General features: G+C 55.1%; 1 protein-coding gene across 1 annotated transcript; it reads left to right on the top strand.

The window, feature by feature from the left end:
* Window positions 1–22: 22 nt before the first annotated feature.
* Window positions 23–8906, top strand: SLC35B1 (solute carrier family 35 member B1). The gene is made up of 9 exons (XM_066340444.1): window positions 23–276; window positions 1329–1432; window positions 1506–1636; window positions 2822–2852; window positions 3637–3794; window positions 4891–5017; window positions 6356–6462; window positions 6919–7072; window positions 8563–8906. The coding sequence occupies exons 1-9, from the start codon at window positions 98–100 to the stop codon at window positions 8613–8615; spliced, it is 1044 nt and encodes a 347-aa protein (XP_066196541.1). The 5' UTR covers window positions 23–97; the 3' UTR covers window positions 8616–8906.
* Window positions 8907–12329: the final 3423 nt, after the last annotated feature.

Raw genomic sequence — 12329 nt, 5'->3', positions numbered from 1 at the left:
CCCCGCGCTGTTCCTAACCCTTCTGTCCCTGTTTCCTCTCGCGGCCGATCTGGCAGCGCGTCGGGCGGCTCGGGGCGGCGCGGGCGCGGCGGGGCCGATGAGGCCGCCCGGGGCGCCGCGGGATGTGGCGCTGGAGGTGCCGCCCGCGTTGAGCAGCGCCGCCGCCACCATGGGAGCGAGCGCGGCCGCGGGGCTGCCCGAGCGCCTCCGCCTGCCCGTCTGCTTCCTCGGCGTCTTCGCCTGCTACTTCTACTACGGCATCCTGCAGGAGAGCATGTGAGCGACAGCGCGCCGGGGACACCGGCACCGAGCGGGGCTCAGGGGACACGGAACGGGGAGTAACGGGGCTCAGGGGACACGGGGCGGGGACACCGGCCAGGGACACGGGGTCGGGGGGACACCCGGGGCTGGGGGGCTCTGGGGCGGGAGGAGGGACCGGGGCAGAGGCGGCAGCCGGAGCCGGGACGGGCCGCTCCTTCCCCGTGCCCTGGACTCTGTCCCCGGTGCCCGTCCCGCTGTGACCCGGTGTCCCCGCTGCCTGTCCCCGGTGTCCCTGCTGCCTGTCCCTCTCTGTCGCTGTGTGTCCCCGGTGCCCGTCCCGCTGTGACCCGGTGTCTGTCCCCGTTACCTGTCCCTGTCCCGCTGTGTCCCTCGTGTCCCCGCTCCTCTCCCTCTCTGTTCGCTGTGTGTCCCCGGTGCCCGTTCCACTGTATCCCCGGTGTCCCTAATGTCTGTCCCTCTGTGTCCTCGGTGTCCCTGGTGCCTGTCCCCGGTGTCACTGGTGCCTGTCCCTCTCTGTCGCTGTGTGTCCCCGCTGCCTGTCCCCGGTGTCCCTAATGTCTGTCCCTCTGTGTTCTCGGTGTCCCCGCTGCCTGTCCCTCTCTGTCGCTGTGTGTCCCGGGTGCCTGTCCCCGGTGTCCCCGCTGTCTGTCCCTCTCTGTCCCCGGTGTCCCCGGTGCCTGTCCCCGTGTCCCCGGCCCCTGTCCCTCTCTGTCCCCGGTGTCCCTAATGTCTGTCCCTCTCTGTCCCTGTATGTCCCCGGCCCCTGTCCCTCTCCGTCCCCGGTGTCCCCGGTGCCTGACCCCGGTGTCACCGGCCGCTGTCCCTCTCTGTCCCCGGTGTCCCTAATGTCTGTCCCTCTCTGTCCCTGTATGTCCCCGGCCCCTGTCCCTCTCTGTCCCCGGTGTCCCTAATGTCTGTCCCTCTCTGTCCCCGGTGTCCCCGGTGCCTGTCCCCGTATCCCCGGCCCCTGTCCCTCTCTGTCCCCGGTGTCCCCGGTGCCTGTCCCCGGTGTCACCGGCCGCTGTCGCTCTGTCCCCGTCCCGCAGCACCCGCGGCCGTTACGGGGAGGGCCCGAAGCAGGAGAAGTTCAGGTTCGCGCTGACGCTGGTCTTCATCCAGTGTGTCATCAACGCCGCCTTCGCCAAGCTCCGTGAGTGCCGGGCTCCGGGGGGTGCTCCGGGCTGTCGCTGTCGCTGTCACTGTCGCTGTCCCTGTCCCCGCAGTGATCCGGCTGACGGAGGCGGCGCGGCCGGACCGCACACGGAGCTGGCTGTACGGCGCCTGCTCGCTGTCCTACCTGGGCGCCATGGTGTCCAGCAACTCCGCCCTGCAGTTCGTCAGCTACCCCACACAGGTGACACTGCCACGCCGGGGGACACCGCGGGACACCGGGGTACCGGGGCCACGCTGGCTGTGACACGGGGGGGACGCTGGTTGGGACACCGAGGGGACACCGGGGGACACTGGGGTACCGGGGGGACGTTGGCTGTGACACAGAGGGGACGCTGGTTGGGACACTGAGGGGACACGGGGGGACACTGGGGGACACTGAGGGGACATAGGGGTACAGGGGATACCGGGGGGGACACTGGCTGTGACACTGGGGACACTGGGTGTGACATGGGGGGACACCGAGGGGACACTGGCTGTGACACGGGGGGGACACTGAGGAGATATGGGGACACTGTGGGGACACAGGGGTACTGCGAGGACACAGGGGATACCGAGGGGACACTGGCTGTGACACTGGGGACACTGGCTGTGACATGGGGGGACACCGAGGGGACACGGGGGTACCAGGGGGACACTGGCTGTGACATGGGGGGACACCGAGGGGACACGGGGGTACCAGGGGGACGCTGGCTGTGACACAGGGGGGATGCTGGTTGGGACACTGAGAGGACATGGGGACACTGAGGGGACACAGGGGTACTTGGGGTCACTAGTTGGGACACTGAAGGGACATGAGGGACACTGAGGGGACACTGGGATACCGGGGGGACGCTGGTTGGGACACTGAGGGGACACAAGTGTACTGGGGGGACACTGGCTGTGACACAGAGGGGACACTGGTTGGGACACCGAGGGGACATGGGGACACTGGCTGGGAAACCAGCTGTGACACTGAGGGGGGACACCGGCTGTGACACTGTGCAGACGCAGGGGACACCGGCTGTGACACTGTGCAGACACAGGGGACACTGGTTGTGACACCGAGAGAACACTGGGGACACTGGCTGTGACACTGAGGGGACACTGTGACACTAGGGGACACAGGTGACACTGACTGTGACACTGAGGGGACACCAACCCTTCCTCTCCTTGTCCCGGGGTCACTCAGGTGTCACTGTCACTGCGGGGAGGGGCTGAGCTCAGGCAGGGGACAGAAATCCCCTGGGGCTGGGGATTTGGGAATCGTTAATGAGGAGGGAAATCCAGTCTGAGGTCACCTCTCCCACTGCTGGGCCTGGCCTGGGGACATTCTGGGGACATCCTTTTGGCCTGGGGTCACTGACTGTCACCCACCTTCCCTCGGCAGGTGCTGGGCAAGTCCTGTAAACCCATCCCAGGTGAGAATTCCCGGGGGTTTGGGAGCATTTTGGGGTGTTCTTTACCCCAGCCATGGTTTGGGAACGGCTTTTTAGGGATTTCATTCCTCTGCGGGGATTTAGGGGCAGTTCCTGACCTCCCCTCTCACACTGATGCCTCTGGGGGTGAATTTTTAGGAATTTAACTCCTGTAAGCAGATTTTAGGGGCAGTTCCTGACCTCTGCTCTCCCCAGTGATGCTCCTGGGGGTGAATTTTTAGGGATTTAATTCCTATGAGTGGCTTTAGGGGCAGATTTTGACCTCCCCTCTCACACTGCTGCCTCTGGGAGTGAATTTTTAGGGCTTTAACTGCTGTAAGCAGATTTTAGGGGCAGATTTTGACCTCCCCTCTCCCCAGTGATGCTCCTGGGGGTGAATTTTTAGGGATTTAATTCCTGTGAGTGGCTTTAGGGGCAGATTTTACCTTCCCTCTCACAGTGATGCTGCTGGGGGTGATTTTGTAAGGATTTTGCTCCTCTGGGTGTCTTTAGGGGCAGTTTTTGACCTCCCCTCTCACACTGCTGCCTCTGGGAGTGAATTTTTAGGCCTTTAACTGCTGTAAGCAGATTTTAGGGGCAGTTCCTGACCTCCCCTCTCCCCAGTGATGCTCCTGGGGGTGAATTTTTAGGGATTTAATTCCTATGAGTGGCTTTAGGGGCAGATTTTGACCTCCCCTCTCACACTGCTGCCTCTGGGAGTGAATTTTTAGGGCTTTAACTGCTGTAAGCAGATTTTAGGGGCAGTTCCTGACCTCTGCTCTCACAGTGATGCTGCTGGGGGTGACCCTGCTGAGGAAGAGGTACCCCCCAGCCAAGTACCTGTGCGTGCTGCTGATCGTGGCAGGGGTGGCCCTGTTCCTCTACAAGCCCAAAAAAGCCACAGGGGACACTGAGCACGTCTTTGGCTACGGGGAGCTGCTGCTGGTGAGTGCGGGACGCCACCGAGGTGGGGTCACACTGGGGTGGGGTTTACACCTGGGAGAAAGCCTGGGACTCGGCTGGGATTTACACCTCACCTGGGATAAATTCCGGGGTTCCAGGTGGGGTTTAGCTCTCACCTGGGATAAATCCTGTGCCCCTGTCTGTCTGTCTGTCTGTCTCCTATCTGTCTGTGTGGCCTCTGTCTGTCTGTCTGTCTCCTGTCCATGTCCTGTCTGTCCCCTGTCTGTCTGTGTGTCCCCTGTCTGTCTGTCCCCTGTCTGCCCATCTGTCCGTCCCCTGCCCACCCCCTGTGTGTCCCCTGTCCGTTCCCTGTCTGTCTGTCCATCTGACTGTCCATCCCCTGTCTGTCCCTGGTCCATGACCTGTCTGTCTGTCCCCTGTCCATGCCCTGTGTGTCCCCTGTCTGCCCATGCCCTGTCCATCTGTCTGTCCATCCCCTGTCTGTGTGTCCCCTGTCTGTCCCATCTGTCTGTCCATCCCCTGCCCATGTCCCGTGTGACCCCTGTCTGTGTGTCCCCTGTCTGTGTCCCCTGTCTGTGTGTCCCCCGTGTGTCCCCTGTCTGTGTCCCCCGTGTGTCCCCTGTCTGTGTGTCCCCTGTCTGTGTGTCCCCTGTCTGTGTGTCCCCCGTGTGTCCCCCGTGTGTCCCCCATCTGTGTGTCCCCCGTCTGTCCCGTCTGTGTGTCCCGTCTGTGTGTCCCCTGTCTGTGTGTCCCCTGTCTGTCCCCTGTCTGTGTGTCCCCCGTCTGTGTGTCCCCCATCTGTGTGTCCCCCGTCTGTGTGTCCCCCATCTGTGTGTCCCCCGTCTGTGTGTCCCCCGTGTGTCCCCCGTCTGTGTGTCCCCTGTCTGTGTCCCCCGTGTGTCCCCTGTCTGTGTGTCCCCCATGTGTCCCCCGTCTGTGTGTCCCCTGTCTGTGTCCCCCGTCTGTGTGTCCCCCGTCTGTGTGTCCCCCGTCTGTGTGTCCCCCATCTGTGTGTCCCCCGTCTGTGTCCCCCGTCTGTGTCCCCTGTCTGTGTGTCCCCTCTCCATGCCCCGTGTGTCCCCCGTGTGTCCCCCGTGTGTCCCCCGTGTGTCCCCAGCTGCTGTCACTGACCCTGGACGGCCTGACGGGCGTGTCCCAGGACCACATGAGGGCTCATTACCAGACGGGCTCCAACCACATGATGCTCAACGTCAACCTCTGGTCCACGCTCTTCCTGGGGGCAGGTGAGGAGCTGGGGGGCTGAGGGCTGCTTTGTTGGTTTATTGGTTGGTTGATTGGTTGGTTGGTTTGTTGGTTTATTGGGTTGTTGGTTTATTGGTTTGTTGGTTTATTGGGTTGTTGGTTTATTGGTTTGTTGGTTTATTGGGTTGTTGGTTTATTGGTTTGTTGGTTTATTGGGTTGTTGGTTTATTGGGTTGTTGGTTTATTGGGTTGTTGGTTTATTGGGTTGTTGGTTTATTGGGTTGTTGGTTTATTGGGTTGTTGGTTTGTTGGTTGGTTGGTTTGTTGGTTGGTTTGTTTGTTTGTTGATTGGTTAATTGATTGGTTGGTTTATTGGTTTATTGGTTGGTTGGTTTGTTGGTCGGTTAGTTGGTCGGTCGGTTGGTTGGTTGGTTTGTTGATTGGTTTATTGATTGGTTGGTTAATTGGTTTGTTGGTTTATTGGTTTGCTCCTGTCCCCCCAGGGCCCTGCAGGGTGGGAGCTGCCCCTGCCCGTGGGTGTGCTGGGGTTGGTTTGAATTCTGGGGGTTTTTTTTTGTTAATGTATCATAAATTATAAATAATATATAAGACAAATAATATGTATTATGTATACTATAAATAATACATATTATATTATTTATATATTATAATGTGTTTTATAAATTATATGTATTATAAATATATGTTTGTCTATATATTTCTAATATCTATTTATAAACATATAAAATAAATATTTGTATATAATGCACACATAAATATATATTTAAAATAATATATATTGTTTATATATTATAATATGTATTACAAATTATATATATTATAAATATATATTTGTATATTTATAGTATAAGGATAAATATATATTATAAATCATATATATTATAAATAATATGATGTTATTTATGTGGTAGTTTTACCTTTGTTGAGTTCTGTTTGCTAGCTGGGACAAAAAAAAGGCAAAATAGGTTTAACTTAAAATAAAACAGATATTAATATACAGTAAGGGAAGAAAAATTAGGAAAAAAAAAAAAAAAAAAAAAAGAAAATGAAACTTTAAAAAAAAAAATGTATTCCTGCATGCAGTTGGCAATTTTGGTGTCAGCTTAAAGGAAATCACCAGTTTCACTCCAGTGCCAGTGTTAAACCAACACACAAAGGACATTTCAGGCCCCTTCTCCAGCCCAGAGCTGGCAGCAATTCCCAGTCCCTGCTGGCCTCTGGGCTCTGCCCCGCTGGAGTTTGCTCCCAGTTAATGATCTCCCTTTCACTAATTAACCAGCAGGGCGATTAGCTCTCCCTGTGGGGTGTCTGTGGGGTTCAGCCCCGGTTTGGGGTTCTGAGATCCCGGCTCTTTGCAGGGATCCTGTTCACGGGGGAGCTCTGGGAGTTCCTCAGCTTCACGGAGCGTTATCCCAGCATCATCTCCAACATCCTCCTCTTCGGCCTCACCAGCGCCCTGGGCCAGGTGGGGTTTGGGGTGGGATTTGGGGTGGGGTTTAATGGTGGGATTTTAGCTGGGATTTTGGCTGGGGTGGGGTTTGGGGTGGAATTTTGGTTAGGGTTTTGGTTGGGATTTTGGCTGGGGTGGGATTTTAGATGGGATTTTGTCTGGGGTGGGGTTTTGGCTGAGGTGGGATTTTGCCTGGGGTGGGATTTGGGGTGGGGTTTAATGGTGGGATTTTAGCTGGGATTTTGGCTGGGGTGGGATTTTGGGGTGGGATTTTGATTAGGTTTTTGGTTGGGCTTTTGGCTGGGCTGGGCTTTTGGCTGGGGTGAGATTTTGGCTGGGCTTTCAGGCGGGGTGGGATTCCCTGGATGGCATTCCCAGTGTCCCAGGCCAATGACAGTGACAATGACAGTGCCAATGACAGTGACAATGACAGTGCCAATGACAGTGACAATGTGTGCTGTCCCCGGACAGAGTTTCATCTTCATGACGGTGGTGTATTTCGGGCCGCTGACGTGCTCCATCCTCACCACCACACGCAAGTTCTTCACCATCCTGGCCTCGGTGGTGCTCTTTGCCAACCCCATCAGCGCCCTGCAGTGGGTGGGCACCGTGCTGGTCTTCCTGGGTGAGCGCTGGGGACACCGGGCACGGCCTGGGGACACTGGGGACAGCCTAGGGACACCGGGCACGGCCTGGGGACACTGGGCACAGCCCTGGGGACACCGGGCACGGCCTGGGGACACTGGGCACAGCCCTGGGGACACCAGGGGCTGGGGACACCGGGCACGGCCTGGGGACACCGGGCACGGCCTGGGGACACTGGGCACGGCCTGGGGACACCGGGAGCTGGGGACACTGGGCACGGCCTGGGGACACCGGGGGCTGGGGACACCGGGGGCACGGCCCTGGGGACACTGGGCACGGCCTGGGGACACAGGGCACGGCCTGGGGACACCGGGCACGGCCTGGGGACACTGGGGACAGCCTGGGGACACCGGGCACAGCCTGGGGACACCAGGGGCTGTGGCACTGCTGGGGACGGGGCGCTGTGGGAACAGGGGAGGTGCTGAGGGGAGAGAGATGGAGTGTGTGTGTGTAGATGGTGTCTATATAGTGTGGGTATGTATATAGTGTATATTTATAATGTATATAGATAGTGTATACAGTGTATATGCGATGTGTGTATATACTGTATATATGTAGTGTATATACAGTGTATATGTATAGTGTGTATACATACTGTATATACACTGTATATAGATAGTGTATATGTAGTGTGTTATATATATAGTGTATATAGACAGTGTATATATATACTGTATATGTATAGTGTATATATACTGTATATATACTGTATATAGAGAGATATAAAATTAGTGTATATATAATGTACATATAGATAAAAATGTAATATATATAGTATATCTAATATATATAGTGTATGCATAGATATAAATATAGTGTATAAATATAGTGTATAAATAGATTATATCTATATGTATCTATATATATCTATTATATTGATAATTATAGTATGCATATAAATGTATATAGTATAAATATATATAGTATGTATATAGTGTATATAGAGATATATACTGTATATAGAGTGTATATATAGTTTATATATACACCATAGATAGTGTATATATATAGTATCTATAGATAGTGTATTTATATAGTGCATATATAGTATATAGACAGTATATATAGAGTGTATATAGTATCTATAGATAGTGTATATATATATTGCATACATATATAGTGTATGTATGTACATGTAGTGTATCTATATGTAGCATATATATCATATAGAGTATATATATATATAGTCTATATATAGAGGGTTTTCATTGGCAGCTTTAGGCTGCACATGGCTCCTGGATGTTTTGGGGTGTTCCTTTACAGACGAGCCATTTTAAAGCTGGAGGTTGTTTTATTTTGTGGCACAGGGATTTGGGCTGACATTCTTTACTGGGTAAAACCTGTGGCTGGTGCATTATCACCCCAGCTCATTCCACGGGTAAAACTGGGGACATCCTGCTGGTTTTTCCCGAAATTCCCGTTTCCCTGTTGGTTTGAAGAAGCCAACCCTGATGGTTTTTCTCCTCCCAGGCCTTGGACTGGATGCCAAATTCGGGAAGGTGGTGAAGAAGACGTCGCATTGAGGTGGAATGGACTTTTAATTTATTGTCTTGTACCTCAGAAATCTGGTGTGGAACTGGACTCAGGCCGGGGAATCGGAAGGAAACCGTGTGGAGTTTATTTTCGGGGTTTGGTTTTTTAATTCTGAATCGTCTCTAAAATGTAATCCTTTAGTTTGAGGTATAATTCAGCTTTTGTTTTGGGTTTTTTTTGTGTGTGTAATCAGAGCTGGAGCCGAGCAGCAGCAGCAGATCCTTGCCTTAACAGGAGAACACAAATCCTTCCTCTCTTTATTAAAGAAAACCAGGACAATGGTCACTTCTCCGGGGCTTTCTGTGGGGTTCTGTGGGGCAGGGAGGGAGAGGAACGATCCCATTCCTTTGGGGTGATCCCAGGGTTTGGGGTTTTTCCAGAGGGTGGGAGCAGCCCTTTGGATTTTCTCCCACTGGGCTGTGTCAGCAGGGAAATCCTGGACGTGCCCCAGCCCTGTCCTGGCTCCCAGGAAAATGAGAATTCCCCAAATTTGGGGCTGAATTTGGATGTCCTGGGGCAGCTCCTCTCCCACCCCATGGGATCCCCCAGGAGGAATCCCCAGGGCAGCTCTGACACTGCCCCTGGGCAGGAGCAGCTCTCTGGGCTCCTGAGGAGCCTTTGGGGTGTTCTGCCTGGGAATAAACCCCAAAGGAATTGGGGTGGGATTCCAGGGATTTTCCATCCTCTGCTGCTTTTTCTTCTCCAAGAAGGAGAAGGGGAGAGGGGAAAATTCTGTTCCCTGCGTTTGGGGCTTTGCTCCTTTTCCCCAGGCCGAGGCAGGGCCGGGATTGGAAATGTCAGGAAACTCCTCCTGGCCCCAAGGAAGGGCCAGGGACTCACAGAGTTTTGATTCCAGGGGTTTGGATTCCTGTCGGGTTTGTTCCCAGCAGGAAGTGACCAAGGGAGCCCTGTGCCTGGCCAGGCTTTGGGATCCTGGGAGGTGTCCCCAGGGTGGGATTTAAGGTCCCTTCCAGCCCCAAACATTCCCCGATTCCCGGTGTGAGCACACCTAAGGGCAGCTCAGAATTCCCGAGGGACAAATCCCGGTGTCTCCAGAGCTCTGTGGCTCAGCCCCAGCTTGGAGCAGACCTTCCCCAGTTCCTGGGATCCTAATCCGGGTAAATAAAATAAAATAAAATAATAATAAAAAAAAAATCTGGGGGGTTTTATTCAGCTTTGGGCTAAAGGAGCACTTTCCCAACGGGAATTTCTGGGAGGGGAGTGAGGCTCTGGAATGTTCTGGGGCTGGCAGGGAATTCCGCAGGGAATTCCGCAGGGAATTCCGCAGGGAATCCCGGGGGCTGTCCCGGGGCAGGAGCGGGGTTTTGCCCCGGGCAGGAGCGGATCTCCGGCGCCGAGCCGAGCCGAGCCCATCCCGCTTTTCCTCTTGGTTTGGTTCCTTCACATCCCGGGTGCAGCCTCAGTTACCGGCAGGGGGAACTCTGCTTCCAACCATTCCCAACAAACAGCGGCAGGAACCCAACCAAAAAGCGGCTCCTGTGTCTCTGGAGCCGAACCCAGCCGCTCCTCCAGCTTTTCTCCACGTTTTCCTCCTCGTTTTCCTCGCCTTTAATCCTTCCCGGCCACCAGCAGAGCTTCCAGGAGCCGCGTCGGGAGCTGACCCCTCCCGAGCAGCTCGTGGATAAACCATTCCCGCTGGGATTGTCCCGGGAAGCTCTGCTCCGGCCGGGGGCAGCTGCTCCGGGAGGCTGCGGAGGGATGGAGCAGCCGCAGCGGGGAATTTGGCAGCTCCTCTCGCTTCTCCTTTCATCTCCGCTGCTTCTCCCGGCTCCTCCTGCAGCTCCAGCAGCAGATGGTCCAAAAAAAAAAACCACCAAAAAACCCCAAATGTTTGGAGAAGGGAGGTGGAGGGGACTGGATTTTTGGCTGTTTTGTAGGGATGGAGATAATCCTGTGAGTGATCCTTTTCTGGGCACACGGGAGAGTGAAGGGGCAGAAGGAATTGTTATTCCCTTGGGATCTTGGCGTTTCTCGAGGATGTTTTGGGGTTTCAGGCAAGGAAAGGCTTCCAGGCTGGTGAATGATTTAACGATTTGATGATTTAATGATTTGCTTTCCCCGCAGGTTTGGTTTAATTGTCCCCACATCAAATCAAACATTGGGATTTTTTCCCTCCAGGAGGGAGCTGGAGGCTGCCCCTGGGCAGGAGCAGAGCCTCTCCCCAGAAAATTCTGCTCCAAATACCCCCAAAACCTGAACATGCCGAGGCGCTAAACCCGTCATTTGCTCGTTTGTTTTGCTGGGAAAACAAACCCCTGCGGTGGTTTGGGCTGGGAAGGAGCCGGGCTGGAGGCCGTGAGCACCAGCTCCTGTTTGTGGGGGAAAACTGAACTAAATCAATCCGGGGGACTCGGGGCCAACACTGAGCCTCCCCCAAACCTGCAGGTGCCGAGCTTTGGGGAGAGGGAAACAATTCCACAGCAGGGTCGGGTTTTAATGAGCGCGGGATCAAAAGCAGCCTGGAAAAACAAGAGCAGCCTCATCAGGAGCCGCTGCTAACGAGCACCAAAGGCCCGCTCGGGGCTGGGGGAGCTGCTCGCTCACCGCTGCCGCTTTCAAGGCTCGCTTCCTCCTCTCCTCCAAAAGCAGCTTTGATGAGTCTCCAATCCAGGTAAAAATAGCAACCCAGCAGATTCCCTGCAATTAAAACCTCCAGGGCAGGGTTTGTTTCAGGCGCTGTTTGTTTTCTCCCGAACAAAAAGCGGGTTTTTCACGGCGGCAAAGGGCTGAGCCAGGGTTTCTGGAGGTCAGGGAAGATGTGGGAGGGAAATGTGTGAGGCAGGGAGCTCGGGGTGCTGTGAGAGGGGACTGTCACAGCAGAGACGTCCCCTACCGGGAGGAATTGTCCCGTGAGGATTCTTGGGAGGAATTCCTGGGAGGAATTCTCTCATGGCAGGGCTCAGCCCTGGGGGTTGGCACTGAATTTGAGCGCAGGATTGTGGTTTGGGATCTGGGTGCCTCCAGCACAGAATTCCAGAGGGGCTTTGGGCCTCAGGGCTCACCCAGCTCCATCCAGGGATCTTCTCTGGGAATTCCAGCCCAGCCTCGCAGGGAAATCCTGGGACTCTCTGGATTCCTGCCTCGAACCTGCAAGGAACCAACTTCCCAACTCCTCTCTACATAAAAGACATCAAAATTCGATTTATTCCTGTAAGAGACACGGACATTTTTATCACACACCTCAACCAGCTGCTTTGACCTTTGTGTGCTTTAGAGCTGTTGAGGGTGGGGACATTTCCCGTCCCCGCGGCCCCACACTCGGCGATTCCCAGGGAAGGGAAGCTGGCCTCAGCCTCCTGCCGTGAATCCCACCGGGAGGAGCAGGGCTGAGGCCTGCAGCCTCTGCATCCCCTTTCCCTGCGGGATGTTCGGCCTTCCACGGCTCAGCAATTCCAGCAGCCAGCAGCTCCGGCTCCGGCCGAGCTCCGAGCGTCCCCAGGGGCGCGCCGAGGTGACACAGCGGGCGCTGCTGTGACAGGGAAGGTCCCCAGAGGGGCTGGCCTGGGAGATGTGCGAGGGATGGAAACACCCCGACAGCGAGAGAAGGGATTCTCAACCGGCTGTGACCAAAAAATGACCGCCTGACAACCAAAGCGCTGCGACAGCCGCATCATGGAGTGACTGAGATGGAACACGGAGCCAGGAGCTCCCCGATTCCCCGGCGGCGATTCCCCGGCGATCTG

Source organism: Sylvia atricapilla, unplaced genomic scaffold (assembly GCF_009819655.1).
Source record: "Sylvia atricapilla isolate bSylAtr1 unplaced genomic scaffold, bSylAtr1.pri scaffold_85_arrow_ctg1, whole genome shotgun sequence".
NCBI classification, from domain to species: domain Eukaryota; kingdom Metazoa; phylum Chordata; class Aves; order Passeriformes; family Sylviidae; genus Sylvia; species Sylvia atricapilla.
The sequence above is the reverse complement of the archived record's forward strand: the minus strand, read 5'-3'. Positions and strand labels throughout refer to the sequence as shown.